The sequence below is a fragment of the Perna viridis genome, chromosome 7, assembly GCF_037379345.1.
Source record: "Perna viridis isolate PV_CMFRI_1.1 ecotype Kerala chromosome 7, ASM3737934v1, whole genome shotgun sequence".
Taxonomy (NCBI): domain Eukaryota; kingdom Metazoa; phylum Mollusca; class Bivalvia; order Mytilida; family Mytilidae; genus Perna; species Perna viridis.
The window spans coordinates 9,382,611-9,408,413 of NC_142451.1; the positions used below are offsets into that span (position 1 = coordinate 9,382,611).

The 25,803-nt window shown below is 34.5% G+C and overlaps 3 protein-coding genes across 4 annotated transcripts; all 3 read right to left on the reverse strand.

Annotated features, from left to right (window-relative positions):
• Positions 1–2,542: 2,542 nt before the first annotated feature.
• On the reverse strand, positions 2,543–2,884 carry LOC148611235 (uncharacterized). Its single transcript, XM_088595232.1, has one exon. It carries the CDS (start codon positions 2,882–2,884, stop codon positions 2,543–2,545), a length of 342 nt encoding a protein of 113 aa, XP_088451358.1.
• Positions 2,885–4,132: 1,248 nt separating this feature from the next.
• On the reverse strand, positions 4,133–4,711 carry LOC148611236 (protein CFDP2-like). The gene has a single exon (XM_088595233.1). It carries the CDS (start codon positions 4,709–4,711, stop codon positions 4,133–4,135), a length of 579 nt encoding a protein of 192 aa, XP_088451359.1.
• Positions 4,712–14,946: 10,235 nt separating this feature from the next.
• Positions 14,947–25,665, reverse strand: LOC148611237 (cyclin-dependent kinase 2-interacting protein-like). 2 transcript variants are annotated; one of them, XM_088591559.1, is made up of 6 exons: positions 25,588–25,665; positions 23,170–23,332; positions 22,673–22,760; positions 21,431–21,548; positions 17,557–17,780; positions 14,947–15,358 (listed from the first exon to the last, which is right to left on the reverse strand). In XM_088591559.1, exons 1-5 carry the CDS (start codon positions 25,634–25,636, stop codon positions 17,572–17,574), a joined length of 627 nt encoding a protein of 208 aa, XP_088447685.1. In that variant the 5' UTR covers positions 25,637–25,665; the 3' UTR covers positions 14,947–15,358; positions 17,557–17,571. The 2 variants fall into 2 exon arrangements, with proteins under 2 accessions (XP_088447685.1, XP_088447686.1); XM_088591560.1 differs by having other exon boundaries at positions 25,512–25,616.
• Positions 25,666–25,803: the final 138 nt, after the last annotated feature.

Genomic DNA, 25,803 nt, shown 5'->3' on the forward strand with positions numbered 1-25,803 from the left:
GACAAAGCCCAAAACAACATTGTTTTGTCTGCAAAACGTTCCACATCCAATGTTTCTTTATCAGAGGTAGACGTAGAAAATAATAGTAGTGATAAGACCTATACTGCTACCACTCTCTCCAAAGAAGAGATTGTGGAAAACCATAAATCTGTGCTATCCTCTTTTGGTCTCTCTACCAAGGACGATGATTGTGATTTACCGTCTATGTACTGGATTCCTAAACTCCACAAGAATCCATACAAACAACGTTTCATAGCTGGATCTGCAAAATATACCACCTAACCTCTTTCAAAACTTTTAACTTCTATACTCACAATTGTCAAAGAGGGTCTGCAGTCTTCCCACAACACTTGTTACTCCCGTAGTGGTATTAATTCAATGTGGATCCTGAAAAATTCGAAAGATCTTTTGGAGACAATCAGTTCAAGACTATTTTCTGAATATAATAGCATTAAAACCTATGATTTTTCAACATTGTATACTTCTATGCCCCATACTCAGTTAAAATCCCGACTTAAAAACATTATACATCGTTGTTTTTCAAAAAAAAAGATGGTATACCTAGATACAAATATATAGTTCTTGGTAGAGATTCCTCATACTTTGTAAGAATAATTCCAAATCATCTTCCAAATATACAGAGGAAGATGTTTACAAAATTCTAGAATTTTTAACCGTCAACATATTTGTCCAGTGTGGTGGACGTGTTGTTCAACAAACGGTCGGCATTCCAATGGGAACAAATCGTGCTTCTTTACTTGCTGATCTATTCCTTCACTCTTATGAGGCTGACTTTATAGCTGATCTGATCAGAAAGAAAGAATATCGTTTGGCTAGATCCATCAATCTCAGTTTCCGCTATATAGATGACGTACTATCTTTAAACAATCTTAGTTTTGGGGATTTGATACATCGCATCTTCTCAAAAGAACTTGAGATAAAGGATACTACAGACACTGTGAAGTCAGCCTCATATCTTGACCTACACTTAGAAATCGATGGTAAAGGAAAACTATTGACCAAACTTTACGACAAACGTGATGACTTTTCATTCAGAATTGTCAACTTTCCTTTCATCTGTGGCAACATACCTTCGGCTCCTGCGTATGGAGTGTTCATATCGCAACTCATACGTTATGCCAGAGCTTGCCGAAACTACGCAGACTTTTTGTATCGCGCTAGAACTCTAACAAATAGACTTCTGGAACAGGGTTATGTTGCTACAAGATTGAAGTCATCACTACAGAAGTTTTATGGTCGTCATCATGATCTCGTGGATCGTTATGATGTATCCATCAGCACCAAGAAAACTGATTTATTCAACGGGTCATAGTTTTCCTTTCCTCGTTTGTCTACCCCGGACTTGACTTTTTATAAGCAACTCGGCGGGTGTTTCTAGAAAAGCAAAGGACGCTTACCCTACCGGTGCACCTGGTCCATGCTCCCAGTTTTTAGTGGAGTCCGAGTTGCTCATTTACTTTTGTTACTTTGTATTTATGATTTTAGTTACTTTATGTTCTTTTTTGTGTATGTTTGTTTTCCATGTCTGGTCTTTGTCCCTGGATTACATTCTTTTGATTACCGCTATAACCTTGGTTCCCTTGATTACTCTTTGAAAATGAAATAGTTGTGTTTATAAGTGTTAGTACAATTACAGAATACCATTATTTTGTAAAAAGAAATTAAGAGTTTGTTGTTGTGCAACTTTGGAACACTTTCTCAAGAAATATGCCAAACGTAGACTTTCGGCACTTCACGAAACATTTCCAAAAAGCCGTAACAGTTTTGTTTATACTCCATTTTATATCAAATGCCGGTATAAAAATACTGGAAGTGTGCACATTTATGTTAAAAAAATATCGGAACAGAAACTGTTTATAACTGAGAGCAACTTAATAACAACATTCGTTTACTTAATATAGAAATCTGACCATTGTCAAACACTTCCATTTTTGCTCAGATTTTTTTTTTCATTTAAGTAATACTCCAGCTAGGAATCATGCAAAGTGTGATTCATGATTGGAAAGTCTACAATTTTTTTTTGGATATTTTATTTAAAATGCTTAGTCTTAGTCTTAGTCCTCTTCACTCCTTGTGGAGCATAGGGCTACTACAGTTGCTCTCCATCTCACTCTGTTTTGGGCCGTTCTTTTCGCTTCACCTCAGCTCTTGCCAATCGTCTCCAGTTCCTTCAGCCTTGTTCTTTTTCAGCTGTGAAGAGGTCTGCCTTGCTTCATTTGCCCTTGAGGATTCCAGTCTAACGCTTCTCTGGTAATGCTGGTATTCGGTTTTCGCCATGTGTGGCTAATCCATTGCCATGCCCTTCTTTTAATGTGGCTATCTGCATGATCTTGGTTGGTACGATCCAGAAGTTGTTCATTCGTAATTTTTCTTGGCCACCACACTTTACAAATATGTCTGAGGCATTTGTTGATAAATACGTGGATTTTATGTTGAAGTCCAGGTGTTAGTCTCCAGGTATCACACCCACAAAAGGACAGATTTTACATTGGTGTTGAATATTCTGACCTTGGTGTTTTAACTAAGCACGTTTTGATTTCCAAACTGGTTTTAACATGGCGAAGACTTGACGGGCTTTGCATATTCTGGCATTTATGTCTTCATCTGTGCCACCAGTCTTACTAATGACACTTCCTAGATATGTAAACTGTTCAACTTCTTCCAGTTCGTCCCCTCCAATCGTCACTGACCCTCCTTTTCTTGTTCGAACTTTCATAATCTTTGTTTTTCTGTAGTTAATTTTAAGCCCTATTTTCTTTCCGATGTCATTCATCCTTTTGGTTTTGTCTCGGATGTCTTTAATCTGGTGAGACAGTAGGGCGAGATCATCTGCAAAATCTAGATCTTCTAACCTTCTTGTCATAGTCCACTGAATCCCTCTTGGTTTGTCAAATGCCTGCTTTGTTATCCAGTCAATCACCAGTAAGAATAAGGTCGGTGAGAGTTAACACCCTTGTTTCACACCTGTTTTCACATGGAAAGGGTCGGTGAGAGATGTTTCGTGTATTCTTTGCACTGTAAAGTCTTTATACAGGGTCTTGATAATATTTACGATCTTTGATGGTATGCCATAGTGTCTCATTAGTTGCCACATTCCATCTCTGTTAACACTATCACAGGCTTTTTCAAAGTCTATAAAGTTTATATACAGGGATGATTGCTATTCTACTGATTGTTCCACTATTATTCTTAGAGTAGCAATCTGGTCAGTGCAACTTCTATTTGGTCTAAATCCTGCCTGTTCGTCACGAAGACCTTTATCAATAGCGTCTTTCATTCTATTAAGAAGCACTCTGCACAGAATCTTGCTTGCAGCTGGCAGAAGAGCTATGCCCCTCCAATTTTCACAACAGCTTAGGTCTCCCTTTTTTGGTAATTTTACTATTAACCCTTTATTCCATTCTGTTGGTATTCTTTCTGCCTCCCAGATCTTATTAATTAATTTCAGCAAAAAGTCAGAGATTTCTTCACCTCCATGTTTTAATTCTTCAGGTGGTATTCCATCAATTCCAGCTGATTTTCCATTTTTCAGTGATGTCAAGGCTTTCTTGATCTCATGTTTCTTGATGTAATCTACTCTGATGTTTAGTTCTGACCCTGGTTCTAATGTTACTGGCTGATCTGGTTCAGGTCTATTTAGTACATTTTTAAAATGCCCATTCCACCTATCCATCTGTTCATTTAATTTAGTGAGTACAATTCCATTTTGGTCTTTTACTGGCTTAGACTTGCATGTTTTACGTCTGCTTAAGGTTTTAGTGATATTATAAAGTGTCTTTATAGCACCTATGTATTCTGTTTGTTTTGCTTCTGTTGCCAGCTGATTTACGTAATCTCTTTTGTCTTTCCTACATGATTTTTTCACTTCTTTGTGCAGCTCTTGGTGTTTTACTTGGGCATCATTCTTTTGCGCTCTTGTTTTTGCAGTGTTAACTTTTTCTTTCATTTTACGTCTTTCCTCAACCTTCTTCCAGCTGTTATCAGACATCCAATCTTTCTTCTTCTTGTTTTTTTTCCAAGGACTTTTTCACATGCATTCTTGATTATATCCCTTCCTGCAGTCCATTCTCTGTCGATCAAGTTCTTGTTCTTCGTTGTGCAGTGCAGAAAATCAATTTCTTAACTCTAGTTGGAATTCATCTTTGTTCTTTAGATCTTTAAGTTTATCGACGTTGTATTTAATCCTCTTGGTTTCAGTTTTCTTTTTTTTTTGGTAAGTTCGATTTTCACTTTTGCCAGTAGTATGATGGTCTGAGTTGCAATCTGTTCCTCTTAAAACTCTAACATCCTGTAGTGAACTTCTCCACCTTTGGTTTATCATGATGTGGTCTATCTGATTTTTCGTTTTTTCGTCAGGAGATTCCCCGTTATGAATGTCCTTCTGTGGGAAGAGACTTCCTCCGATCACCAATTCATTTGCCTCACAAAATTCAACCAGTTTTAAACCATTTTCATTTCTTTCTCCAATATTATATTTTCCCATTATTTTCTCCCTGTTTTCGTTGTCCTCTCCGATCTTAGCATTTAAATCTCCCATCACTATCTTGATATCTCTCTTTGGTGTGTTGTTCAGAGTGTGTTGCGATTTCTCATAAAAGTTCTCATTTTCTTCTTCATCATCGTCATTTGTTGGTGCATAGCACTGAATGATGGTAAAATTTTGACATTTGGCTTTTAGTCGCACCCACATTATTCATTCACTGGTTGGTTCCCATTCCACCAGACTGCGCTTTGCTTTTTTGGATAACATTATAGCAACTCCTTTGGTGTGATGATCATTTTCATTCTCATTGCCAGAATATAGAACTTCTTCACCTGTACTCAGTGTTATCCCTCCACTTTCATTCCACCTTGCCTTGCTAAAGCGTAGAACATCAATACTATGGTTTCTCAATTCTTTGGATATTTGTGCGCATCTTCCAGTCTCGTACATAGTACATACATTCCATTGGGCAACTTTTGTGACTAATTTAGGCAAAAAAAAACAGTGGCTTCGGTCTATTAAATGTCATTCTTTGTTTTGCGTGGCGGTCTTTAGTCGCAGTTTGAAAAATATCAGCTCCAACCGTTAAAGGGCAAGCATGATTAACATCTGTAGTAGCTTCTGTAATCACAGTTTTTTTACAGGACAAGGTGATTAACCCGGTGCCTAACCACCTGCCAGGAGTGCCAGAGATTTTTTTATTAAGGTTTCCATCCTCTAGATGAGTTGCCGTCCAAAGTTAATGACTCCCATCTAGCCATTTGTGTTTTATATGAGAGTTCACTTCTCCTAGAAGAATTGTCATCCAAGACCAGCGACTTCCGTCTAGCCGGATATTTACCCATAGCTTGGGACTAGGTTTGCAGGCATCAGGGCATATCCGCACTCTGGTGGGCCTGGCATGCCATGCATTTCGGGGCCTAGTCTCCTTCTAGACCATGTGTTTTAGCCTGGGGCCGCAAGGTACCCAGTTACCATCTGCTTCCTCGAGGAGGATCCTATATCTGAGTCACATAGGTCTTACCGTATGAGAGGCTATAATTGGAAGGGAAGACTGACAAATTGCTTCATTTTCACGGCAAGTTACTACCCAAATGGCGTGGCTGTAAACAACACACACACTGTATGCATCACACAGTCATTTGACAGACTTAAAATGCTTAAGTAAAAAGAAAATATTATGAGGTATCTCATAGAAACCGTGTTCTTATAAGAGGAAAATTATATCGAATGCACTGAAGAATTCAAAAAAGGGAAATAGCTCTGTAAATAACACTAACATTCAATAGAGACTATTAGTTTTTCCATGTGGATAATCTCCTTAAAGCAGACATATTGGAATGAATGATTATACATTTCATAATATAGACATATAAAGCAACTAAATAACAAAAATAAAAATATGTAGACTTTTTTGGTATGTATCATATTACAGAATTTGCACGATTCTTACAAAGACTAATACTTAAGTACCAGTCCGCATAAAATTCAGTCACACCCAATGGTAAGGTGATTCATGGTGCAGAAAAACCACCAAACAAACGATGCTTTTTCAGTCTACGTATGCTATACTTTCACATAACTACAGTCTTTTCTGCATTCAGACATGCACCATTTAAAAAATCATACATTCACCTCCCACTAAAATCAACCAAATGCAGTTAAATCAAGAACGATGACTCTTCCAAAGTGCAAAGTCATGTGCAATCTATTTAATTTTCATCTCAAAAGCGCAACAACCTAATATAAAACTAAGACTGGTTATGTGATCAGTAAACGTTTCTGAACAAGAAATATGGCTGAATTCGGTGGGATTTTAACATGCATGAATCATCATCAGTCTGATTTTTAGAAAGACTGCTACTTAAAAAAAAAACCAAGCAATTTCCATAATGACAACACAAGGGACATTGGACGTAATATCTGCATGAAAGATTTCGCGAATTTCATACCCGCTGCAACAGCGCAGTCACTTTTTTTGTTTTTGTACCTACATATTTGTAAGGCCTGACAGGCGTAGTTTTGAAAGTTTTTCGGCATGTGTAGTTGTTTATCAAGATCAAGAAGGGTCATGTTTTATAGAGATTCAGAAAAAATAATTTGTGCCGGTTCTAAACTTGTGTATCTTTCATGTTTTTTACAACATTTTTTGTTTACCATATCCATTATAGTTAAGGAGGGTGTGAATTTTTTTACATGGTCGCAACAGCGTAACGTCTTTGTGGTATGGGCTTTGCCCGTCATAAACCTGTAGAAGTTTAATTGTTCGTTGCTAGACTTTTGGTGGATAACTGTCTCATTGGCAAACATATCTCATCTATTTTTATATTATATTTTTAGTGTTTGAATTTGCGCGGAAGTCCACCCTTCTGTAGATAGCTTTTACTTTGTTTGACTTTTCTCAAATTAATAGACAAGTATTTCAGTAAATGTGGACATCCGGGGTCCTGAATTTCAAGTTAGATGACGTAAATAGTAATAAAGTCCAGACATTTGTAAGGCCTGAAGTGTACATATGTTGTAATTCAGTGTATGTTATATAGTCGATTCGTTACGTTTTCGGATGATAAACTTTTCTGTATTTTATTTGAGTCTTAATGATATGGATAAAAAGACTTAAATATTTTCTTTTGCAATTTGTTAAGATTTATGGTAATATTTTGCTAGTTTGACTGGACTAAGTGAATTTGTTCCACGAAACCACATATGTAAAGAGCGATACAATATATAATATAGTTATGAGGGTTTTTGCATTGATTTGCGTTCTATATCCTTTGTCATTAATAAAATCCTTATATTACGAAGTTAAGTAAATGGTTTTGGGTTATAAAGAACCATATGCCTTGAATTGAAATCTACAACCGGGCTTCGCGATCACCGAAAAACATTGATATACAAGGGTTTACCATGGTGAATACTCAAATAACAGATATCAGCTTTCCAAAAAAAAGTTTGCTCATCGTTACCATTTATTTTTTTATAGTGCAGGATTTTGTTTTTTTTTCTACATATGCATGATACCATTATACACCTCATATTTTGTTTTAGCATCCGAATGACTTTTTTTTTGGTTACATATCATGGAATCAGTAATTAGTTGGCAAGGCAGGAAACCAACTTCAAATCCGCAACTCCTCTGAAACCGCTGAATTGAATTTGATGAAACAATTTTTTATTACAATTTTGGGACTTTGTAGAGAATGCCATGCTTTCTGTTTTACGGGAATTGAATGTAACGAGCCATCGCGATCAGACCACAAATGGATTTTGTTTAAATCACCGTTTAGAGTAACAGCAGCTCATTTTGGGTTGTCAACAATAAGATAAAGCCTAGTATTATCGGCTAGTAATTTAATGGTATCATGCAATCATGCAATTTCTGAAATATGTGATACGCCCCTAAAAGCCTTCACATTTTTATTTTTGTTATTAAGTTGCTTTATAGGTCTATATGATGAAATTTATAATCATTCATTCCAATCTGTCTTCTCTTAGGGGATAATTCACATTAAAAAATCCAATGGTTTCTACTGTATTTTAGTGTCATTTACAGAGTTATATCCCTTATTTTTTAATTTTACTGTACATCCTATATAATTTATATCTTTTATGAACACGGGTTCTATGAAAATCCACGTTATTTTCTGTTTACTTAAGTATTTTAAACAAAATATATAAATATGTAGGGTTCCGACCATGTATCACATTTTGCACGATTCTTGACTTGAGTGCTACTTATAAATAACAAAACGTTGTTTCCTCGCTGTAAGTAGTTAGCAAACCATTCAAACAACTCATTTCAAATGCCAATATTCCTTAATAAAAAATCAGTCCACGGTGCCAAACCTTATCAAATGCTTTACTAATACTCTTATTCCTTTACTAGATCGAGTGATTTACCAAATTCATTTTTATATTTATTAATTGGCCCTGGTGTAAAATCCAGACTGGTTGCAAGTTATTTCGTTTCACCGAATATAATTATATAGATGATTAAAGACATCTTACCATGAATTTCCCCACGACTCTTATTAAAGATATGGGTCGGTAATTATGTACTTCGTTTTGAGAACCTGATTTGAATACAGGGTTATATATTTACCAGTTTTCAACTTGTAAGGAATCTACGTAAACACAAGGACATGTCACATGACTTGCATAGAAGTTATTTCACAACAGAAGATGATTGTTTTAGAATTCTTGGATTTGTATTGTCAAGACGAATGGCGTTACTTGTGTCTTATTTAAAACAAAGCCTGTTATGTAAGCCAGTACACACTGACTACAACGTGAGTAAAACAAAAGTAAAGCTTATCGTTCACAGGGTTTAGAACCAAAAAAGTGCTAACATGGAGACAAAAGTGTTTTTTACAAATCCTTTTAATGTCACGGAGATATCAGGTATCCCTTATGAGGTACTATAAATAGTTAAACATTTAAAACCCATTTCATAGCTGAATATTTTGTAGTTCTAAGCTTGAAAACACAGACATGGAAGGTATGTATTAATTTCTCTTCATCGGCGTTGATACACCGGGTAAACAGTCATGTAATCATTTAAAATCGAGCTGCAAGCTGTAAGAAAATCGGACATACTCAGACTTTTTCGTTGTTTTTAGACAAAAGGAACAAAAGCAATCTCCACCGTAGACGTACAGCCGCTTCTTGATATACATCACTGATAGCTTACAGATTCTTCTATACTCATAGGACATGAGCACTACTCATCATAAATCCACGAAGCTGAAAATAGTGGCATGATTTAGTACAGAGCATGGCAAGGGTGTTAAAGCTTTGAAATAACGAAAGTATCCACATGGGTTTTATTTAATTAGGCGATTTTTTAATCGTTCGTACGATCTTATAATTCGTTTTTTTTTCATCTTAAATTTCGCTTGGCTTAAAGTTCACGTGAGTAGTGGGTATTACTTACATGTGGTGCAAATTATTTGTTTTTGCATAACCAATTTTGATGAAACAGTTTACCATACCAATCAGTACCGTTTTACAATTTCTGGTAAACTATAAAGTGATTGTACAATACTGACTCGAAATGGTTTTAGACTACACCATAATGGTAGAGTAATGGCTTTATAGCGACGGTAAGACATATCGGAAATGACTTTGGGGGGAATGCAAAGCATGCTCACCTTATATCGGTTTATAGTTTCAGTGTTCTTGTACAGATCTAGGCAAAATGGTAGAAATTCACATTTCTTGTTGGAAAATGTTATTAATATGGTACAAATTCTGGACCAAAATGAGCTGGATTGGAACACACACACTGTCGAAGTTTCTGGGTCCCATGCTTTAAAACTTTAAGTTGCTTGTAATTTTTGTCTTGCCTAAATGTTCTTATTCTGAATTTTGAATATATCGCTTTTATATACTGAATTTAACGTCAAAATCTATATCACTAGCTATATCAACCCGAGACTCCTATATAACACAAGGGCCACCGGCCCGCGGGGTGATAACGGTCGAGTTGATACCGAATGTGACACAGGTTTTGATATGTCATGTTCAATTTAACCTAAATTCAAGTATGGACAATAAAGGGATGCGATAGGGGGAATGCAATATAGGTCTTAAGGTGTGATATTGCGTATAGGGTAGAAGATAGATGGTTTAAACAAACATCTATAATGCATTTAAAAAAATGTATTTAGTATAAATATATGATATATTGCTATACCCCATTGAATAACAAATTGTTCCTAAAATTTAAGGGCAATTTATCTATCAATAAAATACAATAATATGATCTTAACATATTTTTCTTTTATAGAAAATCCACTTTTGTTTCAAAAATACAAAAAACTCTCATATTATTTCAAATAATTTACAGGAAGCATGAACGATTTGTCAGTTGATGATATCAATCAGCACTTATTGGAGATAATGCAACGGAAGATGACCGATAAGAAAAACATTCACCCTCGTAACATCATGCAACCAAATATACTAGAATTCAGTATCTACGTTCAGCCAGTAATTTTCTTGGTGTCTTTTATACTACTGGCTGTGTTACATTATCTGCTTTGGGGACCGAAATTTTTCCATAAGTATGGTTACATGTCCGTCTATACAATAATAGATTTGACGAACCTATTTCTTCAGAGTGCTATCCTCATCATTACCACATTCCAGAACGATGATTATATTATATATGGCATGTGCTATCCGTTTATAATATTTACACTTGTGACACCATATGCATTGTACTTCTGCAGCCAGTGGGTGAAAGTTATACAAGCATTTCATAGATTTTTGATTGTACACTTCCCTATGTCCTACAGAGATTATTTTGTCAAGAAATTGATTATTTTAGCGCTGATATCCGTTGTCTTTATATCTATCGTTTTGTGTTCTCTCAGCGCTATGGCAACAGCTAGGCCAGAATCAGTGATCATATTTGATCATTCATCTAACAAGTTAGTTGACGTTTGCAGATTTTCACAGACTCCATTGGTTTCCGTTTCAGAAAATGAGATTACCCAACCAGTTAGCACAGCCCTATTCGTCCTTGGTGAAGTTATACCAGCGTCCCTTATGTTATTTTTCTGTCTTGGTTTGATAAGAAAATTAAGAGTACAAGATCGTTTTCGTAAACAATTCAGTCAAAATGGAGATTCTGATGCCACGAAAGAGAGCGAAAGGCTAAGTGTAATCGTGTCAATTACTACATTTTTTTATATTATATCGACCATACCAAGATTTTTTGAAATGATTTATACGCAGTTCAGCCAAAGCTACACTTGTGCTGTGTGTGAAAGGGGAGGAATGTCTTATATTTTTATTATAGACAAAATTTTTAAATGTGTAACCCCCATTGCGACATTTTTTCTCTTCTGTTGGCTGTCTGTATCATTTCGAAATCTTTGCAAAAACATGCTTCCACGTTTCAAGTAACTACGTCAGACAACTACAAAAAACAACTTAACAGTCATTAGGGAATACGAACCTTATCTACCAATTCAAATTTAAGCTTGATCTGAATTGGAAGTGAGAGTGTATATTGTCCCTGATTTAAAACATAACTATGATCATTCGTTGAAACTTGCTAAGCTGAGCTTTGCCGAGGTACATTTTTCAATTTGCATATTAATGACTTTAATACACGAGTAGCTTCTTCTTCTGGAATGTTATTTTAATTATTGTTATCTTGACTTCTGTATAAATAAATAATATAAATGGGTCCATAATTTGAAATAATTAGGTTTCAAGAAATTTATTTTTCTTCCTGCATTTAATTTGACATTTTCGTCACTTTGCAATCGGATACGACCCCTTTTCATACGAACACAATGCTGTCGTCATCGTCAGTATTCAGTTGGTCTTCAAACTTGAGTATAAGTGTACGGATTTCTTTGGTATTGTTCCATAAGATGTCAGACCACAAACAGAAGGCTGGGATTGATTTTTGGGGGGTTGCGACATAAATCGTTTAAGAATAATGATCGAATTGGCCAGAAACAAGCTGATGTATGGACAATAACAAGACTGTAAGTGGAAGGGTCTCTTTGATATTGCATCACAAGATCACATATCACAAAAGGTTAGCTAGGGTTGAATTTTGGGATTGCGACTAGAACAATTTATGGATAAGAGGCCAAAATGAAAACATTTTGAATCTGGTCATTTTTTTCCCGCGCCAAATAGTATATTTCTATTAAATTTTCAGAACTGTATCAAGCTTGGATGGTGCGTCTATAACTGTTCCAATGGTTCAGGGTTTGACCTCTGCGGTCGTATCAACCTGCATCCTGCAAAGCTTTTTATTGGTAATAGCAAAGTTATCACCATGACACTAATTGTACTATTTAACTTGAATCAAAGTGCTGTTATTTTTTTTTTTTGGTTTTTGGTGCTTGTGAAAATTTTCATTTTCCAAATTATTTAGAACTGTTTTTTTTTCTTCTAAAATGTATAAACTGTAGGTCAATTTTCCTAGTGAATCGATTATAGTTAAACAGTATCCAACACACATTTACAAATTTTTCATTTCACATTTTTATGAATTTCCAAATCTGTAAAAAAATAAATAAATAAATTTGCAATTACATTCAAAAACTATTTCAACACTGTATTTATTCTTATACCTTTATTATACTCAAACAAAAAAAAAATCAGCTTAAAGTAATTTCATAATGTACATATTTTCCAGAAACAGAATTTTTTTTTTTAATCAAATTGAGATTTCCCGTCATTTTCATTGGTTAAACTCATAAAATATTGATGAAAGGATGAAGAATTTGACAGACAAGCATGTTAAACGGGACATGTTTAAAACATTTAATGTTCTTGACAATTTTTTAAGAACTGAGTTTTCTTAAATGCAATTGTATAACTAAACACCTTTCAAGGCAAAATTGGGGTTCCCTCATATCTTCGTTATATTTGAAGACTAGATCTTAATTTTATTTGCAGTAATGATAGAATATTACTAAGCTGTAGTATAATTGGCTAGGAATGACATTTGGATAATTTTGTGTAGTGTTCAGAAATAGAAGGAAAGTTTTTGAAGAATTGGTGTTCTTGAAGGCTCAAAACCCTGAAATAAAATGAGTTAGCCTGGTACACGCATCCTAAAATCCTAAACACACCATTGACTTAAAAGACCTCAATTTTTTCCTATTGCTATATTTGTCCTTATCTTTTAATTTTGTATTCAGCAAAATATGTTAATACATTTTGGACTAATGCATGTTTGATACTTTTGCAAAGTAAGCTCATTGTATGATTCCATGAAAGAATTGACAAAGATGGTGTACACCTCGCATTTTGAATAAAAATATAATCACTGATGCAGAAGTCTCTAACTCTTCGCTTTAGTCACATTGATTTCATGTCACACAGATATAATAATCTTGGCAGAATGTCCTAACCATGAAGATGCATCAACACTAGCCTATAAGCCAGGGAAGCAGTACAGTTCATGATGGTCCACTGTATGTTAAACCAATTTTAGGATATTGCCCAACATTCTCTATATAATGCATTCAATAATAATCGGATTATTCAAACATTTAATTTTTGCAATTTTAATAGTAGCTAATTATAAACAAGCAACTCGTGTGCAAAAGTCCCATAAGTCCTGTAAAATTTGTCGAATCGAACTGGTGGCGCACTATTATCAACTACAAATGGTGACTAACAATCTTACAGCTTCCGAGGAGTTATGACCACAAGTGTGACCGGACGGAGGGAAAACACTTGTATTTCTTTGTCCCCTACAGCGTAGCAGCAGGGGACAATTATCACATTAAATTAATTCAATTACGGTAATTTAGCCTGCTACCTTCCCCCTTTAATACCAAAGAGTATTCAAGGATTCAAGGGAACCAAGACTCTAGCGGAAATCAAAAGAATGTAATCCGGGGACAAAGACCAGACATGGAAAACAGACAAACACAACAAAGAACATAAAGTACTAAAATAAAACATACAAAGTAACAAAAAATAAAGGAGCAACTCGGACGTAAAACCGGGGAGCATGGACCTGGTGCACCGGTAGAGTAAGCGTCCTCTGCTTTTCTAGAAACACCCGCCGAGTTGATCATAAAAGTCAAGTCGGGGGTAGACGAAAGAGGAAAGGAAAACTATGACACGTTGAACAAATCAGTTTTCATGGTGCAGATGGATACACCGTAACGATCCACGAGTTCATAATGACGACCATAAAACTTCAGGATTGGTGACTTCAATCTTGTAGCAGTATAACCCTATTCCAGAAGCCTAATGTAAGAAGTCTAGCGCGATACGAAAATTCTGCGTAGTCACGGCAAGCTCTGGTATGAGTTGTAAAATGAAAACGCCATAAGCAGGAGCTGAAGGGATGTTGCCACAGATGAAAGCAAAATTGTTAATTCTGAATGAAAAGTCATTACGATGGTCGTAAAATTGGGCCAATAGTTTTTCTTTACGATCGATCTCTAAGTGTAGGTCAAGATATGAGGCTGACTTCAGTGTCTGTAGTATCCTTTGGGGTAGATGCGATGTATCAAATCCCCGAAACTAGGATTGTTTAACGATAATACGTCATCTATATAGCAGAAACTGGGATTAAAGGACCTGGCTAAACCATATTCTTTCTATCGGATCAGATCAGCTAAGAAATCAGCCTCATAAGAGTGAAGGAATAGGTCAGCAAATAGAGGAGCACAATTTGTTCCCATTGAAATACCGACCGCTTGTTAAAAAACGCGTCCACCACACTGGGCAAATATGTTGTCAATCAAAAACTCAAGCATTTTGAAAGCATCCTCTTCTGTATATTTGGAGGATGATTTGGAATTATTTTTTACTAAGTAAGAGGAACCTCTACCAAGACTATATATTTATATCTAGGTGTACCATATATTTTTTTTTTAATAAACAACGATGTAAAATGTTTTTAAGTCTGGATTTTAACTAAGTATTGGGAATATAAGTAAACAGAGTTGAAAATCATAGGTTTTAATGTTATTATATTCTGATAAAAATCTTGAATGGAGGGTCTCCAGAAGATCTTTCGAGTTTTTCAGGATCCACATTGATTTCATACCACTACGAGAGCAACAAGTATTGTGGTAGGACTTGAGACCCTCTTTGACAGCTGTGAGTATAGAAGTAAAGAAGTATAGAAAGAGGTTTGGTTTGGTGGTGCATTTTGCAGATTCAAAACTTAACACTGTTTGTATGGATTCTTGTGGAGTTTAGGATTCCAGTGCATAGATGGTAAATCACAATCATCATCTTTGGTAGAGAGACCAAAAGAGGATAGCACAGATGTATGGTTTTCCACTATCTCTTCTTTGGAGAGTGTAGTGGAAGTATAGGTCTTATCACTGCTATTATTTTCTACGTCTACCTCTGAAAATAAACATTGGATGTAATAAATTTTGTAGGCAAAAAATGTTGTTTTGGGCTTAATCTGCTGGTACGACAACATAGAATATGTATAGTAGACAATGTTTTTGCTACATCGGGGTCTTTGAAAACTGATGTAGCATTGACACTCACTGACCTACTTAAAACTTTCATTCGTTTCAAAATTAAAGACCTCACAGCCTTTACCAATTCTGACAGAGAATCAATATCTTCTTGTTCTTATTTTATATAACTCCATTTTTAAAGTCCATTTTCTATTCGTGACATCCTAACACTAAATACTCCTGATTTCATGTTTGCTACCCATTTGAAGCAGATGAAATTCAACAGTACGTCAAAAATCAAAATTTACTTAAGAAAAAGGTACAAAAATGTCCAGTACACTAGTAATTTTACTGCAGAGTCGTTGTGCTTTCAACAGTAGTACTTTTGGTAAATATCTCCGAGTATTAAGTATTGAAACCTGCAAAGGTGTATGCAAAAAAAAAACCCAACAACAACAAAAAACAATAAATCTATCAACTCTCACTCCCACACTTTCTTATACATGTACATAATATCATCTGAGGACTTTCCATTGTTCACTTTTGCCCCTTGATGAGGTACATGTATGCCTCCCAATGTCAATTTTTACCCATCAATGAATTGCACTTAGGCTAAAAAAGTAATAGTCTTGTTTCCTGCTACCTGACTTACCTTACTGTTTTGTTGTTAACTGTTAATGTTTTTTGACTTAATTGGTAAAAACAATCAAATATTCTGGATGTTTGATGTCTTTACTATCTTCGGGTTCAGGCACTGGTACTTTTGATAACATGGCAGCAGCCATATTGCCCATCAGTGTACTTTTGATACTGTGAGAGTGTTGAATGAGTGCACACACAAGGGAAGACAGTTTTTTAAAGGATATTTTTACATATGACATGTCAAAATCATATCACTGAAGAACACATGTATAACAAGAGGCTCCCAGAAGCCTGAATCGCTCACCTGATTAAATTTTTGCCTTTCAAGGGCAATAACTCTAACATGAAGTTGTCCAACAATTTTGACTCCATGAAGACTTTGGTAGGACTTATCATGAGAATCATTTCAATCGAAAGTTTCATTCTATCTATTACAGTTTTTAACATATTGACTGAAAACTGCCAAAAATGTAATTTTTCGCCTTCAAGGGCCAACATGCGTCAGCAGATTATCACCCAAATTTGTCCACAGATAGATCTCATCATGCTGAATACTTTTAACCAGTCCAAATTTGGCTAAACCTAACAGTTTTGGAGATATATGCAAAAATCTGCTGTCTAACCCCTATGTTCTATTTTTAGTAACTGTGGCCATGTTTTTTTACTGATCAAAAATCTAAACGGTCATTTTGTTCAGGATACCCTAAAATACAGAAATCCCAACTTTCAATGAATTCTGTAGAGTAGTTTTTGAGAAGATTTTTGAAAGTTATAACATCAAACACAGCAAAAAATGTCCAAAAACTCCAACATTGGTAAACAGATTTTCACCACAATTTGACTACAAATAGATCTCATCATGCTAAATACTTTTCCCAGTCAGAATTAGGCTAAGCCTAACGGTTTTGGAGATATATGCAAATATCTGCTGTCTGACCCCTATGCTCTATTTTTAGTAATGGTGGCCATGTTTTTTAACTGATCAAAAATCCAAACATTCATTTTGTGCAGGATACTCTAAGGAACAGTCATGATAAGTTTCATGCAAATCTATTCAGTAGTTTCAGAGGAGAAGATGTTTAAAGAAATTGTTAACGATGACGACGACGGATGCCAAGTGATGGCAATAGGTCACATGGCCTATGGCCAGGTGAACTAAAAATGTGCAAGAAGAAAGAAAAAAATAATTTCCTACTGACCTAATTTTTTTCTTCTGGCTGGTAGCAGGAAACAAGACTTATATTTTTTTTTTACCTTATATATAAATGTAGTACTTCCAAATGTTAACGTTTGCCCCTTGATAAATTGCTGGTGTGTATACTTTCAAATGTTCACTATTGGTCCTTGATGAGATACTGTTTTGAGTTTCACTAATATTTCGACTAATTGCTTTTGGTTAAAGCTTTTTTTTCTTCTTCCTACGAGAAACTTTCACTAATAAGTTTACTATTCTCATCAATATAAGACTAGTCAAACAATTCCAACCATACTAACCCAGCTAAACATTGCCTAGATGGGAAGCTTTTTATGGCCTGTTTCTAGCAAGAGGCTTTCCATTATGACTTCACTACTGTCCCCTATGTAAGGCTGATGTAACCAAGACGATGTGTAAAACATCATAGAATTACGATCCTTAGCATGACAGATATTTTGGTAAATAAGTTCCTTCAGTCGAAGTTCTTCCTTGTACATATCAACAAGATTTCGTCCAGATGTAACTAAAAGAGAAGAGATTAAACACTTTTTAGATTTATATATGTCAAATATAACTGCCAGTCCTTTTAATGTCATATGGACCGGTAGGTAGTTATATGGACTACCTTGCTTTCAAAATAAAAATGCGACGTCATTTCAAATGAATGATCTAAAGTAAACTATATATAAACAGTACAATATAGCAAATAGTTGTTGTTACTTTGAGTCAAATTATAATATATGGACCGATTGGTCGCCACATTATCACCAAAATGTACAGGATTCAATAGGGTATTAGTCCTATTAGGGGCAGTGTTAACTTTCACCCATTATATGAAACCTATAAATTTACAATTGAAAAGCTATGCTTCAGCCCATATTATTATTTTGGGGGGAACCAACTGGTCCATATACTGCAATTTGACCTGAAGTAACATAAACTATTTGCCATATGACACTGCATCATGAACTATTTGCTTAATAAAACACATAAATATATAATGTTATTCAACCAATTATCTACCAGTATTTCAAGGACCTTTTCAATTGTTAATTTATAGGTTCAATATAATGGATGAAAGTTAAATATCACAACTCGGCACAATGTGTATGGATCTGCCTTTGATATGCTGGAAAAACCTAAGCACTAACTGAACACATGTAGTAACAAAATATGTGAACTTTAGCAAGGATTCATGGAGATTAAGATCACCACATATTTTACTATGGACTGGCAATTGTATGGATTTCTTTACCCTTAGTGATAAAATAACCACCATAAATGACCAGTCTGCAGTAAAACAATAATTAGAAAAAGTGTGAGCAAAGCTCATTAGGTGATAGCCCTCGCTCCTCTCCCACCGAAAGCATATAAGAACCCCATAAGTGATTTAAGCATTCAAACAGAAAAAAAAAAATAAAGTGCAAAATGGCATCATGTCATAAAGAATCTGTGAAAGTTTCATCTAATTCCATTCAGCAGTTTCAAAGAAATTGCTCACTAGAAGATGGTTCCCATTTTGTAGACAATAATAAAATTAATGTTTTGCATTAGGAAACCTAAAAAGTCCTTCTGATGGAAAAAACAAAATTGGAGGTGCACAATGGCATCATTTAATAAAGAATCTGTGAAAGTTTATTAAATTCCATTTAGCCGTTTCAGATCTAGAGGAGTTGTGGATAAGAACTTAAGACAAATGGACAAACTGATTTACAGACAAATGGACAGTTACCGTGATCACTACATGAAAAGCAGGAGGTACAACTAGACACTGCCTCTAATGGGACTAAATACCCCTGTTGAATCCTGTACATTTTGGTGACAATGTGGACATAAGATTCATATTGGATACAATATTTATGGTGGAGAGACTATGCACTTTTAATTTTGACACACAATTTGCTGCTATTTGCCCTAAGATTTTTCCATATTTTTGGTTTCCACCGGCAAACTCTAAATGAGGGTGGGTGGGCCAACACAGTAAAATGGGTCGGTCACTCAAAAATGGTCATTTTTGCCCCTTTCTGGACATTTTTTGCTACATGTTGGGTTCAACAGTAGTAAAACAGGAACCAAAGCACATTCATCCTACAGCCTGTTACCTACGAAGGACACTGAAACCAAATAAGGTTCGTTGCAGTCATGAGTGGGGTTCATGAGTCCCCTGAAGGGTCACTCGTGTGACAATATGAGGATTTTTTTCAATTTTTTGCCTTTGTTTGGTCTAAAACCAGAAGTAGTCAATACAAGGGGTCCACATAGAAATAGTGGTGACAGATATCATTCTTATTTAGATTCCAGGCAAAATAGAGCAATATAGATTAATTCTGCTCTGGCAAATGAACCCTACTCCCTAAAAAATCTCACTTTTTTGGGCAGTGGAAACTCATGACCTCTACTTTTAGCTCTCAAGTCATTACTTTCTATCAAGCTCTACATCAGATAGCCTCATTTTAAAGCACAGTCACGCGGCCTGCAGATGGACACAAAGTGAGCTTTCCTAAACAAAGATTAACACTGCCAGAGCTAATAAAGCTGAACCAGGGCCAGTCCCGTATAGATCTGGGCACAGCACGACAAGGGTTAACATAAATGGCTTGCCTAAGTTTAACAATCTGTGAACAAAGCTAAGAGGAAGATTACAGCCAACAAGGAAATGCTGAGGGAGATAAACGGACATGCTGAAGAAGATAAATGCTAAGGACAAGAAAGACATGCTTAGGAAAATAAGAGAGATATGCTGTGGAAAATAAAATAGAAATGATGAGGGAGATAAGATAGATATACTGAGAAAGATATGAGGGACAAACTTGAAAGATAAAAGGGGCAAGGAAAGGAAAATAAGAGGCATGCTGAAGAAGTTAGAGATGCATGCTTTGGACAACAAGAGGGACATACTTAGGAAGATAAGAGGGATGTACTAAGGAAGATAAAAGGAACAGACTTAGTTCATCTGTCAGGTGACAGGCAAATATGGAATAAGGTCACAATAAAAAAATAAAAAAATCCTAGATTCTCATCCAACTTTGTTCAAAATTTCAAACAGGAGGGTGAATAACTTTTTATTTCATATTAATTTTAGTGAAAAATGCTGTCAATTGTAAAGAAATTTATCTAAATTGGACAAAAAATCAAAATAAAATTTCTTGAGGTGAAAAAATCAGGTTAGGAGGGGGTGAGAATCCAGGATATTCTTTTTTATTTTGGCCTAATAAATATTTTTGGTCATGTGGAATAATTGAATATGTATGTGAAGACAAGTTGAGATACACGATATTGTCAGTATGTGAAAACAAGTTATTCTACACAATATTGTCAGTATCAGTATCCAGATATTCTACATGATATTGTCAGTATCAGAATCCAGATATTCTACACAATATTGTCAGTATCGAGATATTCTACACGATATTGTAAGTATTGAGATATTCTACACGGTATTGTAAGCATCAAGATATTCTACACAATACTGTCAGTATCAAAATTGAAAGTAACTAGTATTCTGTTTATTAGTAATCCATTTATAATCATTTTTAATCACTTAAATGTACATTTAGTTTTTGGACTACTTTTGTAATGCACTAAATCTAGTAGTACATTTATACACTGTTAGTGTAACTCTGAACAAGGTATGATGACATCACAATCACTCCCAATGCTTTGACAGATTATATCTTTTCATGTCAAGGTATGATGTTAGTATTATATGAACCTTGTTCTGTTGGGCAAGTTGATGAAAATTCTACTTGCTCAAACTGAAATCTAGGTTGTCCTTCAGCAAATGATTTGGTTGAACTCTGAGCAAGTATAATATAGCTTTTACTTGTCTAAAAGGGAGTTTCACTTGTCCCAGGCAATTGGACAACATTTAATGTCATTCACTACATGTACAAGATTTAGAGAAATATCAATTAAAAAGACCAAAGGTAAAAAGTACATATTACCAATAAAATTAATTATTATTAATATTAAAAATAACAGTTTATCCAGTTTTACAGCTATTATTCTCAAGGAAAGATCCAGGATTTCAGGTAATGGGTGGCTTAAATAGAATTAAAGGCCAACTGAAGTGAGGCAAGATAATTTTTGTTGTAAAAAAAACCCAAATTTCCCAATTTTTAGGAAGTAGGTACAACTGGTACACCTTTCCATGGATTCAATCCTGATTCTTACCAAAATCATCTATTGTCCAAGTCTGAAATAAAATGGTGTCATCCCCTAAATGCTGTTCAAGTTTTCTGACACCAATGAACATGCTGCCTACCAGTTCTAACTTCATAATAATCTTTTCCTACAAATTATACATAACATTTTAAAGGGGATGATTTTTGTATTTACATTTGTTTGCACATAAAATTCATGAAAAATATTGTTAACAAAATATTGTAAAAATAAGATATAAAGAAACTAAGTGGTAATTTAAATTAAGGTAGATCATACATACTAATTCTAGTAGTTAAATTTTCCTAGTTTTTCTCAAAGATGATCCTGAATGAACATACTTAAGAATTTTAATGTAAAATACATAGGTCACTGAACTTGATTTAGAAAATCAAGCCTTATCAAAGACAATATCTTACTATATTGTATATGAATTCTGTTAGGAATTTTCAATATTTCGCAAACTTCTAAAAAACTGGTAGATAGAATTTCTTGTAACTTTATAAAGGACATCAAACTGACATTGGGGGTCACCAATCTCTTTTTCTTGCAATATTAAAAAAAAAAATCCCAATACATTTTAATAGATCATTTTCCCACCAATTATCTCCCCTTCTTAAGAATTTTCCCAAAAATTATCTCCTCTTGTGAGAGGCTTTTCAAAAATATAGTTTCTAATTTTACCATGTTATTTTTACATCATTTCAAACATTATTAGTTCATATAAAATATGTGTTTCTGTATGACTTTGCAAGATGACAGAAAAGAATTATCTACTTTAGCTGTAAGTTTTGAATCAGAGCAAACTTAGGTAAGGACTGCTATAGTGCTCTGAAAAATAATAAAAAAATGTGTAAAAAAAGAGGAAAATTTTTCAATTTTATGAAAGATGGAAAATATATTCCTTGTTCACCACTTTTAAATTTAACTCTACTTTTAACAAGTTTGCTGCAAGTAGCCATCTACATCTAATTCATTGAGAAATGTTAAATAATATACAAGTAGTCTAAATTCCATAATTTTATGAAAGATGGAAAATATATTCCTTGTTCACCACTTTTAAATTTAACTCTACTTTTAACAAGTTTGCTGCAAGTAGCCATGTACGTCTAATTCATTGAGAAATGTTAAATAATATACAAGTAGTCTAAATTCCATAATGCCTATGGAAATTGAAGAATCCAAATCACATAATGTAGTAAATCCATTTTAATTCAAAGTAATTTACCATGGGGGAGACAATAACAATCTTACCAGTTTTTGGATAACAGTTTTTAGTTCACTACAAGGGTGCTCTAACTCCAGGGGAATCTGGTTTTTACTCTCCTCATCTTCATTGTATCTAAAATAGCATTGAAAAAATATCATTGAGAGGCTCTTAAAAGCAGGAATGTCTCATCTAGAAAAATGAAAAATCTGGTGGTCATTTTACTTGATCAAGCAGGTCAAATCATTTAAAGATGCCGCTCTTAACCTCATTCCTGCTAGGTTTTACATCAATACAAAAGTTTCATTCTACCTATATATATTTTTGTGTAGTGTTAAGAAATAGTAGGGAAGTTACTGTGATGGACTTGTGACATATATACATTTAAGGCATTCTGATCCTGAAGGATCAAAAACCCAAAAACAAAATGCTTTGCAGGGTCAGCTTGATTATACTAGTGATATAATCAGATCTATACAAACCAAAATGGATATTGTGGGAGTGAAAAATGTTAATCACATATAAATATTATACAATATCTTACAAGTGTTGTAGCTTAATGTTAGCTATTGTGTTGACAATATTTATGCCAGATGTGTGAACATTTTTCCATTTCTGAACACCATTGTATAAGTCAGCCACTCCATCCTTAATTTTTCTCTCACTACCAGTTAAATTACCACTTCTATTCAGTTCTTTTGGACTTCCTGTAAATTAAAGAATTACTAACAGTAAAAAATCATAGTTGACTCAATAGAGCTTTTAACAAATTTATGATCACTTGGCAAATAGGAGCACTCATACAATTACCGGGCTTGTCACGCTTGGAAAGTATATAAAGGATATGGCCAGCCATAGTGGAACTTATGTCATATTGATTGATATCAATCATTCAAGGCTTTCAAATTAAACCCTAGAAAGCTCATATGCTTCACACATCATTCCTAATGACAGAGAAACTCATGACAAGAAAGACAACTCTGACTTCAGAACAGAACAATTTAAATCAGAGATTAAAGTCTTCAAAGTTGCTTATTGTCAAATATTCAATATCACTGATTTTGGTTTACTTTCAACAACCCAAATGGTACAAATGTGATATGCTCTAAAATCGGGTGACTTATGCCAAATTCTTGGTTCCCTGGATACTTTTGGGTACTCTTTCACAACCGTTATGACCCTGATGTTTTCAATCATCTGGAACAAGATTACACAACTGGCAATGGCTATACATAGATATCGGTGTTCTGATAATGTATATGATCTTTATATAATCAATTGTAACAAATGCCTGTGTTTGAATTGTAAACTGGCTAATATTACATAAATTCAATACTAACAAATCATTTTATCTTTAATGTAAACTTCCCGTTCTAATACAAGCAAAAAACATGCACAGTCAAGTGTATTATATGTTTTAAAAAAGGTATGATGTAAATGTCTTTGGGTCGCTTATGATTTTGACCAGGGAACTAGTTTAGGAACCAGATTAAGCAGCTGGCAATGAATTTTCATAAATATTGGGGCGTGCTAATGTATATGACCTATATAGTCTTGTAATCAGCCTCACTGACCGATCATTTATGTTAACTTCCCATTTTCGTACAAGCAAGAAACACACATAGAACACACGTGTATGATACTTAAGAGGTACATTTTTTCCGTATGAAGCTAGAACTATGACGCTATGCCGGTAAACACGGCGAGGATCTGCAACATTATGTGGCGTATAACTACATATTTATGCAAATCATATGCTAATATTAAGTACTGAAATTATGAGTGCAAGAAGTCACTAACAATATTAGTGACTTAAAAAGTAATGCTTTTATAATACATCGAGCTGGAAGTTCTATATATATGTAATTCAAAAATAGGTAGGTCCACATGATTCTGTTTTTATTTCAAATTTGAGTAGGGTTTGTCAGTCTTGATCTATTTTTGTTTTTTTTCTAACTAGAATTTTCCAATATAGAAAGTATTTAAATCTGAAGACCCATCTGCATTTTACTGTTGACTTCCAGGATCTTGCAGCGCTGCATTACAATGCAAAACCCTTCCACCAAGACATTCAATAATGAGGAAAAGAGGGTCAATTGGGAGAAATATATATATATATATATATATATATATATATATATATATATATATATATATATATATAGATATATATATATATAAATAGGCTTCTGGAACAGGGTTATGTTGCTACAAGATTGAAGTCATCACTACAGAAATTTAATGGTCGTCATTATGTACTCATGGATCATTACGGTTCAGTGTGTCATAGTTTTCCTTTCCTCTTTCGTCTAATCCGAAGTTGACTTTTTATGAGCAACTCGGTGGGCGTTTCTAGAGAAGCAGAGGACACTTACCTTACTGGTGCATCTGGTCTATGCTCCCAGTTTTTAGTGGAGTCAGAGTTGCTCATTTGCTTTTGTTACTTTGTATGTATGATTTTAGTTACTTTATCAGTTTATGTTCTTTGTTGTGTATGTCTGTTTCCCATGTCTGGTCTTTGTCCTTGGATTACATTCTTTTGATTTCCGTTAGAATCTTGGTTTCCTTGATTACTCTTAAACATTTTGTGCCTGTGATAGGAAAAACAAAACAAAAGGTACCATCCTCAACTTGGTAAATCGGGCATTTTCAGCATGAAAAACATAATTTGCTGAGAACTTGAATTTTGATACTGCTGCAATGCTTTTGGCTCATTTCTGATGACAAAAGATGTTTAGCCTTTTACATTTGTATGGTGGGAATAAATCTATTACAGGCTGAACATAAGTACGTCGTGATTAAGCATATCCTAGGCTATAGTATAGTATAAACCATTAAATGTCACGTGCGTCGACATCCTTACGATTACAGTAACTTAACTTTTACCTTTATCAGAATACATTTAAAAGTTGAGTAAATCGTAAAGAAAACCAATTAATGTGCATGTAGCTAGAAAACTCACTTAACAAATGACTTGCAGGAGAAAATCTACTTTCGTTTTCGCGGTTCATTTCAGGAATGGCAACTCATTTTAAAAAATGTTTTTCAAAGAGATACCAAGGCCAAACCTGTATGAAAACAACAGAAACGTTTTCAGTACTAAATTTCTGTCAGACAGTCTTTAATATCGATTAAATGGGAATAAATTAACAAAATTAAGCAAGAGCCATTCATTTAA

Bases quoted from the DNA above. Each gene is read 5' to 3' on its own strand.
- LOC148611235 (XM_088595232.1), bottom strand. From the start codon at position 2,884: ATGACAAGAAGGTTAGAAGATCTAGATTTTGCAGATGATCTCGCCCTA.
- LOC148611236 (XM_088595233.1), bottom strand. From the start codon at position 4,711: ATGTGGGTGCGACTAAAAGCCAAATGTCAAAATTTTACCATCATTCAG.
- LOC148611237 (XM_088591559.1), bottom strand. From the start codon at position 25,636: ATGAACCGCGAAAACGAAAGTAGATTTTCTCCTGCAAGTCATTTGTTA. The intron at 23,333-25,587 runs GTGAGTTTTCTA...TTTAATTTACAG, and splicing joins TCCTGCAAGTCATTTGTTAA to GAAGTCCAAAAGAACTGAAT. The intron at 21,549-22,672 runs GTAAGATTGTTA...TATAATTTGTAG, and splicing joins AAACTGTTATCCAAAAACTG to GAAAAGATTATTATGAAGTT.